Here is a 23,541-nt window from a genome sequence, read left to right on the forward strand (position 1 = left end):
TGGCTCTTTCTGAGGCGAGAGTTGAGGAGACTAAGAAGAGGGATTCCGGGGGGGGGGGCAGGGACGAAATTGCAAACAGTTTGCAACATCAGTTACATTTCCCTGGAAGAAAGCACCAAGAAGTAAGAACCATCAGAAAGGGGCTGGAACCGGGAATAAATGGTACATAAGAAACGAGATCGAAGCTTAGACCGTGCTTTTACTGGCCTCCCACGCTGAAGCTTTCGGCTCGTCACACAATCTTGCCTCCACGAAGGAGCACGTGACGAACGATAAGAGCGTCTGGGGTCAGTGATTCCTTCTTAGCCAAACAAAACTCTGGAGATACATTTTGCAATGCTTCAGTTTTTAATAAAAAAAATAACAGCTACAAATAGTAAATCAACCAAAGATAGTCATGAACAAAGTGTCTTGTACTTCTCATCCATTCCTTCGATTCCTGCCCCATCAGAGAGCCACGAAACCAGTTCTTGAACAGGACAAAGTTCACCTTTGACCAATGCGTCACCACAAAATTTCATTTTACTAGTGACCACTTTACCATTGACAAGAACTCGGAAATAAAAGTTGTCTATAGAACCTGGCTGCTTTGAAGAGTCTAAAAGAGTATCTCTCCAGAGTTCAAAAACCACACGTGTGGCATAAGGAGTCCATCTTGTCCGATCATGAACTCCAAGGTTTATTAAGAGTGGCGTGACAGTGCTGTCGTGACCACTGTACAGTACAAACTTGAGAGAAGATTTGTGCTGAGGCTTGCCGACCATTCTCTTGGCTATTTGTATCAGCATTGGATGAGAAGCGACATCAGCTATGCCAGTGAAATTCTCAGCAAATGCCCAGGTTGCATGATGCATTGCCTTGGCTGCCATTTGTTCTGACACACAGCCTCCAGGTCCACATGGCAGGGGATAGTTGTAACAGAGACGAGTGTAAATGGCATCAGCCAAACTGAAAGAATAAATGTATTGACCCCAAATTTAGCCAAAAGTATTCGACCTCATAAAGTGCGGCCGCCTAATCCAAGAGTTGCTAAGAAACTCTTATTTCTTTAGCTATTGCAGGGAGCTAGTCATGCTCTTGACTAGATCCCTCTCCTCTCCTAGATGATATATCGCCACTTTAGTATAAAGAAGAGATCTGGGGCTAGTCTCATCTCGCGGTCACTTGTGGGATCGTTACAGGAGACTGCATGACTTATCATCTTTTGTTCCCAGAAACGGTCCCACAAGCCATTGCGAGGTGAGACTCGCCCCAGACTTCTTCCCATTTCTAAAGTGGCTCATTAATTTTTTCCGGTTTCGCTTACAATTCACAAGAACTTATTTATACACCTGAGCGGAGAGATACAATGAAGCTCCGCATATTTTACTTGTCTGAAACATCAATGTTCAGGTTAGGAAGCTTATCTTACTATACAATGTTTGGCAGAGACGCTCTTGAAATTCTTAACAGTCGTGAAAACTGTTGAATGATCGGTTCCATTGTCTCGGCTCCTGCTTTGTATTCTCTTCTCTGTTTGTATTCATTCCAGCGGCTCATCAATGGAGGACAATTGTAGCGCATGCCATTGTCACCTTCTCGGAACCATACATCTGTGGTGATGTTGATGATTACACCCTCTGAGCAATGAACAAAACGCTTTTTAATACTTAGTTTGGCTAATTTTTTTGTTTTTCTGTTCTTTCGAGCGAAATAAACTCAGTGATAATTTAAATTCCAATTGCTTTACGGGCCTATCTGAGTCTAAACTCCTCTTCCAACATCGAAGGCGACCGAGAAAGATGAGAAATGTCCACTTTCTTCGACGTCGAGGGGGAAACTTTCCCAGCGCGAACAAAGTCGAATAGCAGGCCAAAAAAAAAAAAAATAACAACCAAGAAAAAGACCAAAAAGAAGTTACAAGGCTTATATTCTCCAACTTTGCATCGCGCACATGACCCAATAGAAATGTTGAAATATTTGACTTAAAGTAGTCCGAAATCAAATCCTCAATCCATCTCATAAAAGAGGACAAAAAAATGTATTTGCGACGTTAATCTGCTATTTTTGGGGAAACTCTCTGGCTAACCGCGCTATGCCTCAAGTAATGAAAACCACAGCCTGATCATTTTACTTAGGTCTAGTCCACACTAGGCTGGGGGTAACTTGAAAACAGAGGTTTCACTCTAAAAACGCACCAAATGTTTTTCCACCACACTGCGCTGGAAGGATTAAAAAACGCAATGATCAATAGCCATTTTGGATCTGTGTTCGAGGAAAACTCGGGCAGGGAAAAGTATTATTATCGTGACGCCATCATTTTCGAAAAGCTCCGTTTTCAAAATGTTTTCTGCCCAGGCGAAAACGAAAGGCCGGCGTTTTCAAATTCCTCTGGTTTGAAGAGCGCATTCGAAAAGCTCCGTTTTCGTGACGCATGAGCGTGGACGCTAGACTTAACCTTAGAAATAAAGCTGCGTTTTCAAATTTCTCCGGTGTAGGGTGGACGGGGCCTCATATTCAGATATCTACTCAGGACTCGATTCATTGCGCGCGTGGAGCAGAAAACTCACAAGTCTGTCTATATGCTGACAAGCCGTAACCAACACTCATCCACTGCGCAGTCTCACCTTTCATGATAGTATCCTTCGTTAACAAGCCATACAGAAAGGCAGCAGCACTTTGCACACATCTTGTTCTCGAAGTTGATCGCACATGAAGGTTCCCAGAATTGATGTCTGTGTTTATCAAACTGCTGTAAGCTGTCCTCATGTGTTTTCCAAGAGTAAAATGCTGAAGAAAACCTCTCTGTGTCATTTGACTGACGCGACACCGTTGTCCTGTCGGAAGAAGACGGCCACTTGTTTTCATACCTTTTAGAAAGTCTCGCAGAGTGAAATGTCTGGTTATCTTTGCGTATTCTTCAAACATTTGTTTGTGGTCGTTATCTTTAGTTCTGAACGTGCAGTTATAATCATACTTTCCATTATCCGTGTTGGGGATAAAGACAGAAGGAGTTCTGTCTCCATGCCTTATTAACACTTGTACCATTTCTAAATGGAAGCGTTCTTGATTGAGTTGTTGTTCTAAGCTTAAAGATCCCTCTGCACCAGAAGGACGTATAGGAAAGTTGCAGTAATGTCCCACATGTTGCTGCACTGTTTCATGAATTTCAGGCGGTGTTAACGTTGGGCCGTCATCACTAGACGAACTGGATGAATTCCAGACTGCAAATTGAAGAGATGATTAAACAATAGTGCTAATGGTAAAGAACTGATAAAGAATGGGAAAAAACTCTTAGATGGATTGCTGACCCACTTCACGAAACCGGGTTTCTCCTAGCATTGAGTTCCCCGGTCCCCATTTGTACCCGTAAATGGAGGGTAAACAAACAACGCAATGACCGCGGCCTGGGCTTTAAACAAATAAAGATTGGAGTACTGGACAGGTGCATATGCATGAGCTGAAAGCATTTTTGAAAATAAAAAGTACTATTTTTACACCCTATAACCGTTTCGCAGCTGTTTCGAACCCGTTGTGAATGTATTCGGTCTGGGCTTATCAGTTCAGCGTGGCCTGTTAAAAAAAAAAATGATTAACACCTTGCTAGACTCCAGACTTACGCCGGGTCTACACTACGCCGGAGGAATTTGAAAACGCAGCTTAATTTACAGTTAGGCCTACCGTCCACACTAATGCGTCACGGAAACGGAGCTTTTCGAAAACGCTCTTTGTACCAAAGGAATTTGAAAACGCCGGCTTTGTGTTCTAGTGTGGACGGAAACATTTTGAAAACGGAGCTTCTCGAAATCGATGGCGTCATGATATCCATGTGAATTACCTGACCGAGCTTTCCTCAAACACAAATCCAAAACGATCGATTGTTGCGTTTTCAACTTCCTCCGGCGTTGTGTGGACTGAAAACATTTGATGTGCTCTCAGAGTGAAACCTCCGATTTCAAATTCCTCTGGCTTAGTGTGAACGGCGCCTTTGCCTGCAGTACTCTTTCAGTCTACGTCTGTATTCGATGTTTGCCCTCTAAATATTTTTCGAATAAGAAACGACAGAGAATTCCTGTTAAAATTGATCTACTTGACTAAACTTAAGGAGGCGTTGCAATTTAATGATGATCAGGAATCAAAATTATGATGCCTCGCATCTTCCCCTCGAGGGTACGTACCCCAGGTTTACATGTTTTGCTCTGCAATGCCTCGCACGACTGGTTCGCACTTCACATGTTAACGTATCGGTTTAATACACTCGCTATTATGAGGTATAGATAAACATATTGTTTTCCTTTCTCTTTATCCCTTCCATGTCCCTTCTTTGACTTCTTTATCTCACGGTTTATTACATTACGATTATGTAGTAAATGATTTAACTTCATTTACTAAATTAAAATATCTTGTCAAGGAAATTAGTGATCTTTAAGTCAAGGTCTCTGTGCAAGTTTTCCTGAGTGCAGAACAAATTGTATTTCCCTCTCTCAAGAATTTACGGCTTATCACATGTGATCAGTAAAATGCCGATCTACGGCTCCGTGTAATGACATTTGAAGCTCCAATTAATCCGAACTACAAAGCGAGCTGCAGGCGCATACAATAAAACTATCAAAGAAAGTTCAATACAAGCTAAGCGGCTTATGCTTGAATCGGAACTTGTAAGCTTACCCCAAATCCACAACAGACCTCCAAAAGATGCGAGGATGATCAATCTCCAGATACGATTCAGTCTCCGAAATTCACATCTCATGAAGTACAGCTTTCTTTTTAACGAAATTAACGTGAGAGGAATCATTATGTTTACAGTTCAGGAGAACAGGTTCGTTTAACCCGTTTTTTTAAAATGCTAATCAGTGGCAATATTAGATGCAAACGTGGAACAACAGTAGAAAATTATCTACACAAAATCAGCTATTGTTTAAAATTTTAATTTATGTGCATGCAATTGTGAAGTTCGCGAAAAAAAACTATGAAAGTCATGCGTGTCTTCCTTGCAAAGAGCTGATTCTCACCGTACACGCGTCGAAACCCCGCGGAGCATTTCAAAATTGTTCGCCAAAGTGAACAAATAGCGGCAAACCATTTAAATGAGAAATCCCAGAGTTACGACGGGCCAAAGGGGACGAAAATACCTCCTTGAAGTATGTAAAACTTGCTCTAAATATACATAAAACTTATTCTAAATATATAAAACTAAAATATACAAGAAGCAAATGTTCGTACACAATTTACGAAAGCACTTTATCTGTCGCTTTGTTTATTTGGAAAGAAGTACTGAACATTCACATCAGTTTTATAAATATGAAAGTTAACATATTTAAAACAAGTTTTACATATTTAGAACAAATTATACATTTAGAACAAGCTTTATATATTTAGAACAAATTATTTATTACATATTGCACTCTCAGACTGTTAAATTTGTGGGAGTTATATTCAACCAAATTAAAGTCACCCTAAAACCAAAAGTACCCTATTATTGACATAAATAGTGTTATGGCACAGTAGGTAAACATTTATTCAAAATTCCCGAATAATACCAGCAATATTGTGGAGTTCCAAAAAGTATCCATATTCCCGCCCAAAGAAGGGATTGGAATTTCCTGAGAGGTGGGGGCAGGGCTTCTGTAAGGTCCAAAAATTTAAAGTAATGCATAAAGCTTGAATGAAAATTCCAGAGGGTTGGCGGGAGGGGGGTCTTAGAAAAAAAAACCTTCTGCGAGGGAGGTATGGATATTTTCGGGAACTAAACATTTTGTTTTAGAAATAAAAATTATGCTTCAAAAAGTAGGAAAGAAAACTTGGATTGCACCCCCTTGCTATAGATACATTCTGGTTTGACCTCACACTGGGTAATAAAATAATGATATTGGTTGCCAATTGAGTACATTAATTAAAGATATTCCAACGAGCACAGTGCTTTGTAACTCTCATCCATTCCTTTAATTCCTGCCCCATCAGAGAGCCACGAAACCAGTTCTTGAACAGGACAAAGTTCACCTTTGACCAATGCGTCACCACAAAATTTCATTTTACTAGTGACCACTTTACCGTTGACAAGAACTCGAAAATAAAAGTTGTCTATAGAACCTGGCTGCTTTGGAGAGTCTGAAAGAGTATCTCTCCAGAGTTCAAAAACCACACGTGTGGCATAAGGTGTCCATCTTGTCCGATCATGAACTCCAAGGTTTATCAAGAGTGGCGTGACAGTGCTGTCGTGACCACTGTACAGTACAAACTTCAGAGAAGATTTGTGCTGAGGCTTGTTGATCATTCTCTTGGCTATTTGTATCAGCATTGGATGAGAAGCGACATCAGCTATGCCAGTGAAATTCTCGGCAAATGCCCAGGTTGCAAAATGCATTGCCTTGGCTGCCATTTGTTCTGACACACAGCCTCCAGGTCCACATGGCAGGGGATAGTTGTAACAGAGACGAGTGTAAATGGCATCGGTCAAGCTGAAAGATAAATGTATGTACAGTGTTATCCCAAATCAACTAACATCATAAGTTGGGTCCTTTTGGACAATGATTAGAATTAAAGCATAGTAGCATTCTGATTGGTCAACATGTCACCATCTTTTCTTTCTTATCCTGCAGCAGTTCATATGCACAAGGTTTGCATGTGCATATCATTTATAGTCTCAAGTTAGGCAACTAAGTTTCTTTATGAGATAAATCTTCAAATGTGGTCAAGAGATTTCCATTGTTAAAATGCTCTTAGTTGTTGCCGTGATGTGTTACCAGCATTAGTTCTAAATGTGGTTTATTCAACTGTTAAATAACTTTTCAGTTTAATTCTGTAGAGTTTTCTAACCCTAACATTCAAAAAATACTGAATTTTCTAATAATGTATAATTATTGTGCCCATAATAATAGACATAAAGTTGATTAGTTGATTGATTGTTTGTTGATGCAATATTTGCACTGATTTGTTATTCCTCAGTTGTCTCAAAACAGGCTTTGCACTATCATAGGGCCTGCTAGGCGATCATGCCTTCCAACCAAACCTCATGTAATAGTTTAAGTTGTTAACCTGAAGAGACCTCTCAACAGTATTTCTCAACCTTTAATATTGATCATATAGCAATAATTATCTGTTGTTACTGTTTCTATATCGACCATGTAGCGAACATCTGTTGTTACAAAACAACCTTAAAATATTTAGTAAAATGGCCAAGATTGCAAGTTATCTTGTAAAATAGCAAAGTTATGGCTTTGGAAAGTTGTGCCAATAACCCAATATTTAAAGGTAAAAAGACTGTGGAAAGGTCTAATCCTGCTGTTTGCGTTTGTAAATGCAACCGACAGTACAGTCCCATGCACGCAGTCCATATCATTAACATTAAACAAAAATCGTATCAAGAGAGCTTATCTTACAAGATAATGGTCGGCAGAGATGCCCTTGGCACCCCTAACAGCCCTGAAAACTGCTGCATGATTGGTTCTATTTTTTCAGCTCCTGCTTTGTATTCTCTTCCTCGTTTGTATTCATTCCAACGGTTCCTCAATGAAGGGCAGTTGTAGTGTATGCCATTGTCATCTTCTTGAAACCATATATCAGAGGTGATGTTGATGGTTAGACCCTCTGGAAAAAAAAAACTTTTTTTAATACTGATTTTGATTTTTCATAGACAGCTTCAGCTTCTCTCTGTGCTCATCCTAAATTGCTTTTGTAGAGTGATCAATGTCCAAGTCTGAAGTCTCCTTATATATTGAAAAATTTTAGTGTGAATTAAAAAAACTTGGCAAAGTGATCACAACCATTACCAAGAAATCCTGATATTGTTGGAAGCCTATGACACACAAACAATATATTTGTTTTAATGTTTTAAAACTCTGCAGCTTTCAAAACATGAGCTGTACTTGAGTTGATGGTAATTACTATTAGTTATATATGTAATGATTCTGTTCATGCTCAGAATTTTATAACTATACTGTACTTGCTTATATCTGCTATGTTGTCTCACCTTTCAAAATAGTGTCCTTCGTTAACAAGCCATACAGAAAGGCAGCAGCACTTTGCACACATCTTGTTCTCTGAGTCGATCGCACATGAAGATCACTAGATTTGATGTCTGTGTTTATCAAACTACTGTAAGCTGTCCTCAGATGTTTCCCAAGAGTAAAATGCTGTAGAAAACCTTTCTGTGTCAGTTGACCAATCCGACATGTATGCCCTGACGGAAGAAGATGGTGAGAACTTCCCAAACCTTTTTGAAACTCACGTGTTGTGACACGTCTGGTTGCCTGTGTATATTCTTCAAACATTTGTTTGTGGTTGTAATTTTTAGTTCTGAATGTGCAATCATAATCATAGTTTCCATTGTCCATGTTAGGGATAAACATTGCAGGAGTTCTGTCTCCATGTCGAATCAACACTTGTACCATTTCTAAATGAAAGCGTTGTCGATTAAGAGGTTTTTCTAAGTTCAATGACCCCTCTGCACCAGAAGTATGCATTGGAAAGTTGCAGTATTGTGCCACATGATGCTGTAATGTTTTATAACTTTCTGGACGTGTTCTACTGTCATAACTAGATGAATTAGATGAATTCCAGACTGCAATTTAGAGAAAATATTAAATGTCAGTTTTTATATAAAGCATTGCCTTTCTGAAGTGACATGCAGATTTTTTGCCCATGTGTGTGTAGCTCCCCCACCTCCCCATCCCCTACGGCCCCCAGCAAAACCCTTCTCTATTATCCCAGAGTTTTGCATAGAACTCAAGAGATTGGTAATTTAAAAAGTTACTTCGGCAGTGTCTCTCAACTCAAGGAGATCGCTGCAATTTAGGCTAGGAGACAGGCAGATTTGGTGTGAATCTAGCATTTACTAGCATGTCCCAGATTGTACGTGTACAATATTTTGTCTATTTTTATCACACAGCCTTGGTCCTGCATGCCTGACTGGAAATCTGTTTGCTCCGCTTGAGAATGAGATATAACAAAGATCAGTTATCGGCCTCGTTTTTCGTCCTGCAAAGCACGCCAACCACAAAACAATGGCTAGTTAATTGCCGAGTCCATGCCGGTTTTCTCAAGCGTTTGGCCATTGCCCTCATCTCAACAATAAGCCATCAATAACAAAGACACTAATCTGAGGTTCCAGCTAATGATATTACAAGCTCCAGTTAATCGGCACCACTAAGTTAACTGTGTACATTAAGGTTAAGTCTTAATAGAAGCGAAGTAAAAGAACAAAGTTTGTAAGCTTAAAGTCCACATCCCAACTTACTCAAAATCCATAAAAGAACTCCTAGTAAGGCCATGATGACGAACCTCCACATACGACTGAGTCTCTTAAATTTATATTTCATGAGGTAAAACCTTCTTTTCAACGAGATGAAGGTGAGAGGAATCATTATTTCACGGATCAGCAAAGCCGGCAAACAACGATATTGGCCGCCATGTTTTGAGGTACCCAGATCACCTCGTGCGGCCCTCGTGCTCGGAAAGGTAAGCGCGGCATTCGTGGATACGCGCGCGCATCCCACGCAAATCAACCAACTAAAAGTGCTCAAACGATGAGCTCGTGTTTTTGATCCTCGAGGCCTAAGATGGGAATGGTTTCAGATCAGGGGTTAACTTTTTTTTTCCTTCCAATTTTCGCACAGGCGGCCCAAGCTCATAATGCGAGGAGTTATTACCTCAATGCCTTGTTGTCTTTTCTACTGTCATCTCGCTTCTCAGCTCGATCGATAACTCGATAACTCGATCTTCTCGAGTTATCGCATTTTGGTTAGGAGTTCCGCAGTGGTTTTTGGAAGCAATGCATCTCTGGAAGGAAAAAAGAAACTGGCATTGCATTCGTCGGGGACTTTATATTTCTATGTTTCAGTAGGAACTCGTCTTCTATCAGTGATGGGCGACGGGTGGCGGGGGAGTTGTCTCCCAATGGGAGACAAGGGAAGAGGAGGGCAGGAGGAGTTCATTCCTGAGGGGGGTGGGTGAGAACTGGATGGAATTGGAAGCCGGTTTGCAAGATTAAGTATATTTCCCTAAGAAAAAAAGCACCAAGAGGTATAAACCACGTGAAAGGGAGTTGAATCGGGAATTAAGGGTACAAGAAAAAGGAACTTTGTTATATATCCTGGTTTCACTGCTAAAATTATGGAGTTTTTGAAACCAATTAACATATCCTATGGCCCTTTAGGCTTCAGCCAATAGAAACTCTAGAGATACATTATCCAATGCTTCAGTCTTTTAATGATAAATACTTCTAGTTTCGAATAGTAAATTAACTGAGACTAGTTTTATAAACAAAGAGTTTTGTAGCTCTCATCCATTCTTCCAATTCCTACCCTGTCAGAGAGCCACGAAACAGTTCTTGAAGAGGACAAAGTTCACCTTTGACAAAAGCATCTCCACAAAATTTCATTTTACTAGTGACCACTTTACCATTGACAAGCTAGAACTCGGAAATAAAAGTTGTTTATAGAATCTGGCTGTTTTGAAGAGTCCATCCCTCCTGGGTTAAAAAAACATATGTAGTGTATACATTTTTCGGAATTTCCGGAGAACTGAGGACAATCTCGCGGGGTATATCTAAATTTTCGGAATGTTTTTTCCGGGGAATTTCCGTCCCGTCTGATATTTCTCCCGGAATTTCTGAAATTTTTGGTCGACTGGTTCGTTTTTCAAAAGATCAACTATCTCCAGAAAACTCTCCCAGGAAATTTCAGCACCATTTGTCCCTGTTTTGAAATTTTCTGAATTTTGGTTGGATGGAAAGCGCCCCCGTTTTGGCAGCAGGAGATTTTAAGGATTTAGCAGCTCTCGAAACAAGTTTCATATAGTTCCTAGCGGGGATCTGTCCTTCCCGCCCCATGAGAGCTTGAAGAAGAGAGACCCTGGGAACCATCAGTGTGACGTAATTTCCTCCCCCCACCAAAACAAACACACCTAGAAATTTTACAGCACGTGGGTCATCATCTGTTTGGAAGAGCTCCAGTATAGAACAGCCTTATATATGTTGGAAGAGAGAACGGGTACCCATGAAGAAATAGATCGGATCGGAACCCCTGCAATGAAGTCATTGAAACACTTTCCTCATGCCAGAAAAAGGCCTAATCTTGCAGAGAACTTGAATAAGCAGATCAAGTTGACATCACTTCTAATGGTAGGTAGGGTAAAGGCTGTATACAAGCCAAGTGGCCCACCAGGTCGGAGCTTATCCCGGTTTCCGTACCATGAAGCGACTAAGAGTATTTCTACTCCCCCCTGGATGGGATGCTAGTCCATCGCAGGGTTACCCCCAGCATTAAATTCGTGTGAGAGTGAAGTGTCTTGCCCAAGAACACAAAACAACGTCCCCGGCCAAGGCTCAAACCCAGAACGCTTAATCCGGAGTTGAGCGCACCACCCATGAAGCCACCGCGCCTCACAAACTCTAACGAGGTTCACCACAAACAAACTTCAACACAAAAGACAAGTTGATGTATAATACTGGCAATTTAATATATAGTAAGTTCCCTAACAACGGATGCTACAGCCTTATTGATTATGATTATTACTACTACTATTACAGCAAGACTTTGCTTTGTGATTTTCAGCATCGTTGCTATTCAATAACGTTTGTTGATGTTAACCTTTGGTATCTTTTTGATGGTTTTCCAAAACGTCTCAGCCAGTCAGAGGTAACATACACTCATACAATTTACTGGCACGATTCAACTTTGAATTCCCTTTCCTTTAGTAGAAATCAAAGGAAGTTTGGTGTAAACTTCCATCCACGAGGCAAGTAAATCACAAAGCGCAAACTACAATTATTACTAATTCCTATATACATTTTTAGCATTGATGATACAGTTAAGTCGTTTAAACAAACAAGCAAACAAACAAACAAAAAACAGTGCAAATTGAGAGACAAAAGAAACTTCCCAGACTCATATGAAATTAACCCTCATCAGTGAAACAAGTATTTTCCTTTCCTTTTATTAATATGGCTTCACAACAAATTTGTACTCCTTGATATAATCAAAATCATTACATCAAAAATTGGTCACAAAAATAACTCCATAAATCAACATTTAGTAATAAAGGCAAGTGAAGCCTCCCCCCTTCCCTACTCCCACACTGCAAGGAAAAAAATTAAAACAACTATAAACTTAATTTTCCAAACTATCGCAACCTTTCCCACTAACAGTTTTCCTATTAATGCTTTTCCTAACATTAAGTGCTATCAAAACCAGTTTGGAATGAGGTTTTTAAAGAAGAAACGTAATGGTACTGTATTAAATAAGTTACAGTAGCTTATGTGATATTTGTTCAAATACTAGATGAACAAGATTACATTTCCAGTTATACCCTACAAATCACTGTTTCCTCTCACAGTTAAACCACAAGACCCTCTCGCATAGGCAACTCTCCCAAACACTCACTCAGTCCTCGTCCTGGCCACTCACCAACATTTAACATGTTAATAAGTAGACATTCATGCTGGTCCCAAGAAAGTCAGCTTACATAAGATTACAGTATAATTTGATGGAAATTATTTATTCACACTGAACACTGCCTGTATACCGCTTTTTTCCAAATTATCTGCTTCAATTTTTCGTTACGGTTATTGCATTGCTACAATTACAAAATCACAGAGAATCTTACCAACCTTCATGAGAAGATTATCTTAATGTACACACTTACTGTGTATAAATATGTTGATGCTAAAACAATATTACAAATTTTACAAAAAGAAACACAAGACAACGTGCTGTGGAGGAAAAAAGAACTTCAACTAACTTCGGAACAATCAGCTTTCAATATCCCAGCCAGAAAACCAACAACAAATCAGTGCATAATAGAAACGACATAAAAAAACTTGTCTGTGTCAAAATAGTGAACAATGATAAACTGGTTCAACTCTGGTTTAATTTAAAAAATTATTACTAATGGGGTGTTGAGCAGTAATGCCATTATTACTTTAAGTACCAAATCAACATTGAGCACAGACGCCCCTATATTACGAACGGTTCACTTGAATCATCAGACACCAGAAGTGACAACTCTAAGCAATAAACCTCAACAAGTCAAATGTTTCAGTTTAGCCATGCTTCTTGGGTCCACAAATACCTTTGAAGTAAAGACTCCAGTGACTATCGGGTATTTTAGAACTTGATTTATGACAAAAACAAAGTGGAGTTCAGTCTTTGGAAAACGTTGGCACATTTTGTAAATTTAACACACTTGCTCACTGCATTACCCCAGTTGACAACAAAACATCCTTAAACCCAAAGTGGTGTGAAACATTTGGTTAGCAGTATGTTGATCAAAATAAAACAAGTTAGTTTGAACTGGCATGGACCCAGCAGTCTAGATATCAGAATTATCCCACTCCAGCAGACCCTTGGTCGCTTTGCCTTCTTCATCTTCTGTGTCAGACTTGTCAGTGTTATTGCCGTCTTCATTCAGGTCAAGTTCCTGGAACTTTTGCATGGGATTAAGTGTAATACGCACACCACTCAGACCGGTATCATCCCAGTACATTTCTTCTTTGTCGTCTCCAGGAGGAACAACCTTTACAGTCTGAGGCCTCCTTCAAAAGTGAAATAATACAACTTATAAAATGTCTTACAACGATGATCATGTGTTGAGTCTAGCTAAACATAGGTAGGGCTGTTAATTTTGATCTGCATTCTCACACTAAATACACAATTTTCATAGGGTATCTTCCTTCCCATAAGCACATGCAAAAATGCCAGAGTAACATGACATAGAGAAGGGAGGAGGCAGTCTGCACTGGGCAAGCATCCCAAAGTGAGGGAGTACACTACAAATACCCATGGTTGCTTCTTACAGGAAATGGAGTAGTAAAATTAATTAACAATTCCAAAGAAGTGAGTCCAGTGAAAAGATTCCTCCAGTTCACAAGAATGTATAGTAAACCGTAATTCAGAATGTGCAAAAGCATTCTGTAATTTTGATAAAGAAATGACAAATTGACTACATCACTTTTTTAGTTTTAGTAAGTACGACAGTACAATTTGCAGACTTATTTTACAATAGCGTGGCTGATATAAATCACTTAAATGCTTGGTAATCTTGATTTCAATGCCCAGGAGCCCCTTTCTGGAAAGTCCCAGAAGTTACTGATCCTGAAATGCTTTTCTTCGTTTGCAGTGTTTACATTCAAGATCAAGACATTAATGGTTTAGAGTTTCAAACAATAGAAATACCAGGGAACAAAAAGAATGGAATGGAATGAATGGAAGAATGGATGGGTTTTTGAGCTAAAACTTGTACTACTATTCCTTAGATTTAGATCTCAAAATATGGCTTCAGGTTCAAAAATTACCAAGGCTCCTGGTCTTTTCACAAAGCAGATATGGCTCAATGCAAGATACAAGAGCTCTGAACTTACTGTCTGTACTTGAAGATGCCGATCACCACAAGGAAGATAAAGATGGACACACTGCAAATAATTATCAATGCCATGACGCCGCTGGAGAATCCTCCTGACGACGTGCTTCCCATAACATTCTCCATGGAAACCATCCCTGGCATTAGTTCTTCTTTCTGACTGCTCTCAGCAGCCTTGATTCTGTACTCATCTAATCCTCTGTTGGTATGAATGGTGTTGATATCACGTCGTTCCTCATCACTTTTACACTTGCCATTCATTGTGGACACAGAGACCTACAAAGTTAGAAATTTGAAAAAAACTCATTCATACAATAATGGCTTCACCGCTGATTAAAACATAAAAAAAGAATGACAAATGGCCAATCTGCCTTTCTTATTCATTATTGACCTTAGTTTAAGCCAAATGTAGAGCTTCCCACTGGAAAACTAATATGAAATAATTTTCATAAAATTTGATTTGGAAATTTACACCATCTGGAAACCTGAGATAAGTTGCAAAAGAAAGGAAAAAGATTACTGTTAGAAACAGATCATTTATGTTAATTTTGTATTTTTACTTGCACTTGAAAATGGCCTCCGAGAGGTTAAAACATTGTGGCTTTTAATTGTTAGTTTTAATCACAAAAGTGACTTCTCAGAAGTTACTCATTAAGAAAAGAAAAATTGAGAAGTATCTTGTTAAACTTAGTTTTCTAGGACCTTCTTAAACTCAGTACTACAGACAAATGTGTGGCAAACTGAAAACAAACTGGCACATTTCCCAGCATCATCTTTTGGTGGAGTCAATGCCAGGGGTTCCATTAACATTTTCAGCGGGAGGGCAAGTGGTTTTTACAGGAGGGTGAAATTTTTGAACTGAACTTCTTTATAAGAAAACATTTCCTCTAGACGGTCACACCAGGTGGAAAAAAACCTCCACACAGCTGGTCAATTTGCTCTGTGCCTAGCCCTTAATGAAACCCCTGCACATTTCTCAACATCACTTTTTGGTGGTAAAAGGTAAAGGTGAAGTCTGCATATGAGCCAAGTGGCCTGTCAGGCCAGAGCTTATCCCTGTTTCTGTAGCATGAAGCAACTAGGAGTATTTCTACTCCCCCCTGGATGAGATGCTAGTCCATCACAGGGTTATGTCCAGCATCAAATTCACCAGTACCCATTTACAGACCTGGGTGGAGTGGGGAACTATGAGAGTAAAGTGTCTTGCCCAAGAACACAACACAATGTCCCCGGCCAGGGCTTGAACCCAGACCACTCGATCCGGAGTCAAGCACACTAATCATGAGGCCACCGCACCTCCATTCTTTTTGATGGAGTCAATGCTTATCACTGACAAGACTTACAGAGATTTCAAGATGTAGGATATCTTTTGGAACCAGGCTCACATACACCATCTGCTGAAGAACATCTTCATATTCTGAGAAGTGGGCAATTCCTCGGATGACCAACTCCTCATTGTTGAAACTAACACTCAAGCCTTTTTCCTTCAAGCCCTTGATGCCCTGCGGAAAGTTAAAGCTCTCTCCTTTCTTGAACGCCGGGTTGACTCTGACCACTGCCTGATCTAACAAGCGTACTTTGTCAACTGGTGTATTGTCACCCTTCTTACAGCCTTCATATTCAATTTCAACTGAATCGAAGATGCGCAAACCCTTTTCTTTGAGGATCTTTCTCTTCTCCCAGTTAAGACCAATGTCTGCATCCAAACCTTGGATGACTAACACTGGCCTGGTGTTTCCTGCGACGTTGATATCGACAGTGACAGTTGCTAGTGGCATCTGGTTGAACATGGACAAGATCATCACAGAGCGTTTTCCTGGTGTTGGCATCATCCTCTCGTTAACATAGACAATACTTCGCAGGGCCTTGACAATATCTTTTGGTGTTCCAACTCCAGTGATTTTCACGGTTCCAAAATCAATGGATTCTGCGGAGAAATTTGGGGGTAGTGGGCCATCCACATTCACATGTTCCTTGCATCCAATCAAACAATTTATGACCTGCAGAAGACAAGAAGCCCATGTACTTAGTGAGATCTTATTGTTTTTAAAGGATCAGTGAAAAGTTCAAAAAGGAAGGACAAGAAGTCATCTGATTGTAATAATTTACACAATAGCCATAACCTTCACTACAATTAACGGTTTGAACTAACTTGATTATGCAAATTTGAGTTGCATCAAGTACACAGACAATCAATATTGGAACACTCTGCCACAACACTGCAGAATTCCCAACGAAAAAACATCCCATTTGACTGTAGCTATAGACACATAAAAAACAATGAAGGCATCTTTTACCTGTTCATCAACAGTGTTGTTTGGCCTGAACGCTAATCCAGACAAGAATCCAGAGAAATTTTCAGTATAAATCTTCTCCTTGGCCAGATAACGGGCACCAACAGTCAACTTGATTTTCAACTTTGACTTGTGCAGGGTCCAGTCAGATTCAGTGACAACTGGTGTGTGATGCTTTCCATCGATGTACAGCTTGGCATTACACCCATCGGCGATCACTAAGATATGGTGCCACTCAGAATCAAAAATGGCGGGTTTATATTGGAAATCTGTCTTGCAGTAGAGGTCGCGGCTAGCATGGTTGGCCTCAGGTCGATGCACAAACAGCAGCTTGGTTCCCGAAATGGACAGAGAGAAATGTACGCGATCAAGACGTTCCTTGTCAGTACCAGCCAGGATGGTTTGACGACCCTTTGACACCCCTGTCTTGATCCAGGTGCTGATGGTAAACTTATCACCAATGTCTTCTGGCAATACATTCTCCGGGATGTTTACATATGATTTTTTCCCATCGAACAAAAAGGCATTCTCTTCTAAAGAAAAAACAGAAAAGTGAAAAAAGGTGAGCAAACCTTGTTGTGTCAAGAAAAGTTTAATTATGATCTACCTGGGTTATTGGCTCAAACTTTCCACAAAACTTCAAAATGCCAGAAGTTGCTCATAAACTTTGTTTGAGATTTTCTTTCAGGGCTTGTCTTGATTTGAGTTTTGTTTCAAGATTTGATTCAACTGTAGCCTTGATCTTCACACCCGTAACAAACTTGCTACTTTATGGGTGAATTGTATCAACTACAGGCAAGTTCACCTGTAACATCAAGGGCCCATCAAGCAAGCTAAGCCATAACAGGTGCTACGGATTACAGTCATTATTCAAATTTTTTTTTTAATGACATTACATTACAGCCCCAATTGAGAGTCCTGGCTCTAAAAAGAACGTTGAAATGTCTCATTTTTAAAATCAAGCTTCTTTGAATTAATTATAATGAAAATGTAGGCAAACAAAGTCAAAAATACTCAATGAAAATGTAGACAAGCAAAGTCAAAATACTCAGGTTTAAGTAAACATCTTAGCTTGCCGAAAAGTCAAAGGCTCAAAGTAGAGTTTGGATTGTTCAGAGTAATCTTCACTTTGCCGAAACTTACACAAAAAGAAATTCCACTAGACTTGATGGAAATTTTGCAGCTATATTGAAATTGCACATGTCATCTTATATATGCACAGCCGTGCATACATGATTTTGTTCATGACGGCTCAATAGGAATTAGATAGGACTAGCGCAGGCGCTATGTTATAACAGATTTTGACAGCATGATAGATTGTTTAAAGATGGTTTCTTACAGCTTCTCCATGGCTATGTTGATGCAAAGGATGTTTGTTCTCTTAATTACAAGTACCAACATACCTTTACTATTCTTTTTGAGCCCCTCTGCCCATTCTCTGCCGACTCCTGGTTGGGGCAGCAGATCAACAAAGCCATTTGGCCCACAGAGCGTGAACGCATCAGATGCTTCGTAAGTATCCCTGTCACAGCCCATGCCAGCATTAGTCACCAAGTGAACTATGGCAGACAAGTTTGCCTTTTCTTCCTTTTTCGCACATTCATTCAGTGCAATATCAGGAGTGACATAGACTTTCCCTGTACACTGCTGCATTGTCAGCTCATGTTTAACAGGTCCAGTAAATTCTGAAAGATATTAAGCATATTGATATCATAAGTGAAGGTGAATACGGTGGAACCCTGCCTTACCGTCACCTTGTTAATACGGTTACCTTGTTATTCCGGCCACTATTTGTTCTTGTCAGGGTGAAATGCCCACGATACATTTTCTTATAAGAAAACCCTGTTAACACAGCTAACGGCCACATTCTAAAATCCCAACTTTTATAACACTTTATAATTTTACCCCATTATATGGCCAACAGCCACATTGTAAAATCCTAACCTTTACAATATGTTCATCTTTCCAATGTTAATTTTGTCTGAACTAATTGACGTTTCAATTTCTTTAAAATTATACCTGCACTCCCAATTGTTGTTTAAGATCAGTTGTTTAGAAGCGCAATTGTGATATATCTGTTGAGACATCCCTCAATTTAGACCAGTCATGAAATTTGACCCTACCCTGTTAATATGGCCATCCCATTAATACGGCCAAATTTTCATGGCCCATTGGTGACCATTTAAAACGGGGTTCCACTGTATATTAAAATCATACAAAAAAAGAGGGATTTAATCATTTGTTACTGATGGCATTTAACCATAGTTTCTGTTACAACAAGTTGTTTACCATTTCGACAGGATGCTAACCAGTCCTGAATGATGCAGTGGGCTAATGTTAGCATGCTGGATTCTAGATCAACTGTTGACAAAAATGCAGTGAGGTAGCTAAGGGCCGGCTGCCGGCTTATTTCACTGGCTGAAAACGACCTTTAATCCGGCTGAATTTCACACAAAAACAAACTTTGAGGTAGTTTTGGAGCTCTAAAGGGCAGAAAAGCCGGCTGGGATTGTCAATGAGCCAGTGTAACGTTTTCTCAGCTACATTCCTGCAAAATGCCTGTTTGCCTGAACAACATGCTAACTTGGTACATGCATATGATCTAAATCACATTGTAAAAACTTAATCTGGGAGGCAATCTTAAAATAACAACAACAGCATTTATTTCAATTTTTTTTACATCTCTGTCTGAAGTTTAAATGGATGCCATTTCAAAACTGAGGGTGTAAATAATTTACAAAAAGTAGACAGTTTCTTTCTCATGAATTCTCATAAAAAAAATATAAAACAATAGCCCAGACCTATTTTATGAATAATTAATGACACAAATATAACATACAAACATAATAGCAAATTGTAAATGGTTCACTAGTTACTCAAACAAGCTGCAAATAGCCATCCTAAAGTTTTAAACCAGAACATACCTTCATGGCACAGGGTGTGAACAGAGATTGATACTATGGCACTTTTTGTTGACATCAATCCACCACAATCGATCGCATCCACTTGGAATTCATACACGTCATAGGCATCACGTCCCAAGGGTTCGTCAAGGCTGATCACACCTGCATCATTGATCTTGAATGGTAGATTGTAACCTTCAATGGTGTACTTGCAAACACGACCACTGACAATACCAATGTCTTCATCTTCAGCAAAAACCTGAAAACCAAATTAAGGCGTATTTAACAATCTACACAGCTTGATACTTTCACTGATGTATAATTGACCATAAGAACTCAGCCACAGGTAAACATTTTTGGAAAGCCGACAGGGACATAAGTCTCTTCAAAAGCCAGATACCCATTCCACAAAATCAAGTAGATTTGATTGCCTTGAATCTGGATTCAAGCAAGTAGTTCCCAAAACAAAAGAACTTATGGTCTGAACTTTCGTCCATACTTATTTATTGAAAACATTTTAACATCTTCTTAAAACAATTCCAACTGTGCCGCACTTTAGATGTGAACGTTCAAGCTACTATCTCTTCAACATCCACTGTTTGATTGTAGATAATGCAATGTTTGATACCCAATAATTAGAAACTGTATTTCTTTCATGATACACTCTACTTAGCTCTAACCAATGATAGTCCCAAGATCAAAATTTCAGATTAATAGAAGCCAGGCCCCAGTTGTTCAAAGGCTGGATAACCCTATCCACCAGATAAATCACTATCTTGCGGATAAAAGTCAACAAAACAAACCATGCTATCTTCTGAATAGTTATAGCATTATCCACCTTTCGAACAACCCAGGCCATACCTGAAATAAATCTTACCTGTGTGATATTGGTATATGTTCTACCACGGCTTATCGTTGCCTCATAGGTGTCTTTTGTAAAATGTGGTGTAAACTCATTCACATCATCAACTTCACATTCTAAGCTGATGGGAAAAGATGACTTGGGGGGCTTTCCACTGTCCCAAGCAATGATGTCAAAGAAGTAATTGGTAATATCTTCAGCATCCATGTCTTTCGTTGCTCTTCCCTGGACATTCCCCTTTTCATCAACTGTGAAGACAAATGGCAGACCAGACTCGACAATGGTTACATTCTTCACCTTGCCTGCTTCTCCTGAGTCATCGTCTAGAACCCTCATTGGTGGATTAATCCGGAGATCTCGTGTGTTCTCAATAATATCACAGCTGTACTTCTCAAACTCAAATCTTGGTGCATGCTTGTTCATGTTCAGAATTTCAAAGTCGACCTTTGCATGGGCAATGCATTTACCACCTCCGGCAACAGCTTTCACGTTGAGGATGTAGGATTTTGCTTTATTATAGTTTAATGGCTTAACGAGCCAAATACGTCCATTCTCATCAACCTCGAATGGAGTGTCTGGTTCGTTGATGGTGTACTTGACAGGCCCTTCGCAACCAACAGCTCTGATGTGCATTACAGTCTTATTAACAGCATGATACTCTGTAATGGCACGGGCATACTCGTCTTGCACAAAATCAAACCCTGCAGAAACAAAATAAATTGTCAGATGCTATTAAGTAAGACTTAACTGTTGTGGTTCAAGCAATGAAAATCACAAATTCCTTAGAAATATACTTTTGCAGATGTATCCATTAAGTCACAAGGATCTCAGCGATTGCTATTTCAAACTTACATTTCTAAGTTTTGCTTTTGATAGGCCTTAAGTCTGTGGAAATCGCTACTTCTTATAAGAAGCATAGCCTACCTATAGTGCATTTTTGTGCTAGGCAGAATCACTCAAGATTATATTTTAATGCACTGCCTCTAAGACTATAAAGCTCTGTGAGGCATTTCTGAGAAAACAGCCATGGAAAACTGCATAAAGCTACCAACAGCAAATCTGCATCCCTCAATATTAACCCTTATGAGCAATGTTCAGTTGACATATTATGAATACTAATAATGACACGTTTATTAGGAGAAAAATCAAATTATCTTTCATGTTATTCCAAAACAAACAATATTTTCTGTGCCATGTTCTACCTTGGTCAAAATGTTAGGAATAAAAGATAAGCTGGTCTAAATATTAGCATGCAATTCTTATTTCTTGCTGTGGTTATAATCACGTATATGTCTGACTACCAGATCTACATCTTTACTTATCTTGACTATTAGGAAATAAGTATCATATTTCAACCTTATCACAAATTTGTATGGATAATTTTACTTTTGAGGCAGACTGAAATCTTGTTCTAGTGCTTGTCAGCAACGTACACTTTCCGCAGTAATGAAAATAAGAGATGCAAACCTAATGAAATTTCAAGCAAAACTTAAAAAAAAAACCATAATGTTCTGGGAAAGACGAAAAATTAACAGAGTTTGCCAGAGAGAGACAATTTAAACAAATCCCGACAGTGAATTTGGCTCAACCTACAAAATATCCATGAACGCATTTAAGAAATGAAGATTAGATTGGCCTTAAATTGACTGAACTCAATGGAGCACGAAAAGGAATTCTGCAGACTTAATTAGTTTTTAGATGTCTGTTCAAATATTACAAAGCGATGTGTAAAGCAGCTTAGAAGATCATCCCGAAACCTTCCTAACACTGCCTTATATACTTTACTAACGAATGAGGGCGAAAATAATAAACCGAGATTTGTCTCTGGCAGACCCAAAACCGTACAGTCTTATTTGACCGGTTCCAGATTAGCGAAGTACAAGTATTGTTCGACTCAAAAAGAATGCCTTCGAAATTAATGAAGAGAAATCGAAGTAGTGTGGCGTGTTCCCTGACGGAGTACTTTGCTTTGGCATCTAAATCCACTCCAAGACTTTCAAACTTAGCAAAAGCATTAAAATTCGAGACAAATATAAATGAGGAAGATTGCTGTACAGATAAAAAACTTTTTCGTAACAGAAAGCAAATGATTGAGCATAAGTTTCTTAATGGCCTGTTGTATACATGTAAATTTTTATGCAATATGGCGCGGGTTGTCATCCTTGAAAGTCGCAAACAAAACCTTCGGCACTTCAAGGCTGGGCAAGGAAAGGTTAAAATCACTTAGGTAAAACGGTTCTGAAGATTTAGAACACAAAATCAAAGCTAAGTAAACAAGAAATGTACAATATCAAGCTTGGAATTTCGAAAAACTAACTACTTTTCGAATTTGGCATCCCTGTTGTGATTAAATCGAAAAAAACTAACTGTTCTGAGTAAACAGCCCTTAGTTACCCCCAGATAAATTGTTCACGGCCAAGTTAAAGTATCCAGTAATCGAAGAACACGACTTCTAGCATGTAACTTCTCTTGCACATGAGGCCAGTTCAAACGCAGGTACAAAAAAGCGCGTTGTCAGACTGAATTGAACGAACGCACGTTCCAAATTGCTTAACCTCTTTCACTTACCTCTTTCCTTAAACTCCAGACCCGAACAAAAAGCGACCAAAACACTTAGAAAAGTTGCGACAATCGTTCGAGACGACAGCAGCAGCATTTTCGGCAGCCCACAACTTGAAATCGGAGAAGAAAGGTCGCAATAAAATCTCGTCGTCAAAATGTAATCCAATACTCAGCTATCGTCTTCCTTTCTCGGCTCACGCCAAAGAAACGTGACGTCACCTATCACGTGTTTTCACACCCGCATGGAAAATTTCAATATAAGTTTTGTGGTTGAAAACAATAGAAAATCCGCATACAAAGACATGCTACCGCACCGCTAAAATTGGATTTGCATGCATCTCAAATCAACCTGTTAGTTGGCGGTCTTTCTTCGATTAATAGAAAATCAGAAAATGGAACATTTGTCAATCTTTCACCTGCAACACAGGAGTATTTGAAGCAGGCCTGCTGGCAAGACAACGCTAAGCAACTGTGAACCGAATTCGAAATATTGGTCATTTCAATTATCAGTTAAGGGAATTAACTAGAATCCGAAACGGCTTGCATATTTAATGTTTCTCGGGCAAGATTTTGGTTTCTAAAATTC

At 39.3% G+C, this 23,541-nt stretch overlaps 3 protein-coding genes across 3 annotated transcripts; all 3 read right to left on the bottom strand.

Annotated features, from left to right (window-relative positions):
• Positions 1–325: 325 nt before the first annotated feature.
• Positions 326–5,339, bottom strand: LOC110067549 (2-phosphoxylose phosphatase 1-like). Its single transcript, XM_089281983.1, has 4 exons — positions 4,648–5,339; positions 2,607–3,203; positions 1,412–1,619; positions 326–948 (listed from the first exon to the last, which is right to left on the bottom strand). The coding sequence occupies exons 1-4, from the start codon at positions 4,772–4,774 to the stop codon at positions 396–398; spliced, it is 1,485 nt and encodes a 494-aa protein (XP_089138109.1). The 5' UTR covers positions 4,775–5,339; the 3' UTR covers positions 326–395.
• A 134-nt stretch (positions 5,340–5,473) lies between these two features.
• On the bottom strand, positions 5,474–9,404 carry LOC110067546 (2-phosphoxylose phosphatase 1-like). The gene is made up of 4 exons (XM_089281982.1): positions 9,215–9,404; positions 7,949–8,539; positions 7,359–7,566; positions 5,474–6,437 (listed from the first exon to the last, which is right to left on the bottom strand). The coding sequence occupies exons 1-4, from the start codon at positions 9,339–9,341 to the stop codon at positions 5,873–5,875; spliced, it is 1,491 nt and encodes a 496-aa protein (XP_089138108.1). The 5' UTR covers positions 9,342–9,404; the 3' UTR covers positions 5,474–5,872.
• A 2,007-nt stretch (positions 9,405–11,411) lies between these two features.
• LOC110067543 (calsyntenin-1-like) lies at positions 11,412–23,162 on the bottom strand. The gene is made up of 8 exons (XM_020774885.2): positions 22,962–23,162; positions 20,409–21,094; positions 19,553–19,790; positions 18,032–18,313; positions 16,632–17,161; positions 15,678–16,334; positions 14,336–14,610; positions 11,412–13,510 (listed from the first exon to the last, which is right to left on the bottom strand). Exons 1-8 carry the CDS (start codon positions 23,047–23,049, stop codon positions 13,288–13,290), a joined length of 2,979 nt encoding a protein of 992 aa, XP_020630544.2. The 5' UTR covers positions 23,050–23,162; the 3' UTR covers positions 11,412–13,287.
• Positions 23,163–23,541: the final 379 nt, after the last annotated feature.

This window comes from Orbicella faveolata, unplaced genomic scaffold, assembly GCF_042242905.1.
Source record: "Orbicella faveolata isolate gen_17 unplaced genomic scaffold, um_ofav_v1 contig_12, whole genome shotgun sequence".
Lineage (NCBI taxonomy): Eukaryota > Metazoa > Cnidaria > Anthozoa > Scleractinia > Merulinidae > Orbicella > Orbicella faveolata.

Excerpts from the sequence above, each read along its gene's own strand:
- LOC110067549 (XM_089281983.1), bottom strand. The coding sequence starts at position 4,774 with ATGATTCCTCTCACGTTAATTTCGTTAAAAAGAAAGCTGTACTTCATG. Across the intron at positions 3,204-4,647 it reads AGGTCTGTTGTGGATTTGGG|TCTGGAATTCATCCAGTTCG; the intron begins GTAAGCTTACAA and ends TTCAATTTGCAG. Across the intron at positions 949-1,411 it reads TCTCTGCCAAACATTGTATA|TTTGGCTGATGCCATTTACA; the intron begins GTAAGATAAGCT and ends TTATTCTTTCAG.
- LOC110067546 (XM_089281982.1), bottom strand. The coding sequence starts at position 9,341 with ATGATTCCTCTCACCTTCATCTCGTTGAAAAGAAGGTTTTACCTCATG. Across the intron at positions 8,540-9,214 it reads AGTTCTTTTATGGATTTTGA|TCTGGAATTCATCTAATTCA; the intron begins GTAAGTTGGGAT and ends TCTAAATTGCAG. Across the intron at positions 7,567-7,948 it reads GAAGGACACTATTTTGAAAG|AGGGTCTAACCATCAACATC; the intron begins GTGAGACAACAT and ends TTTTTTTTCCAG.
- LOC110067543 (XM_020774885.2), bottom strand. The coding sequence starts at position 23,049 with ATGCTGCTGCTGTCGTCTCGAACGATTGTCGCAACTTTTCTAAGTGTT. Across the intron at positions 17,162-18,031 it reads GCTCAAAAAGAATAGTAAAG|AAGAGAATGCCTTTTTGTTC; the intron begins GTATGTTGGTAC and ends TTTTTTCTTTAG. Across the intron at positions 16,335-16,631 it reads ACAACACTGTTGATGAACAG|GTCATAAATTGTTTGATTGG; the intron begins GTAAAAGATGCC and ends TGTCTTCTGCAG.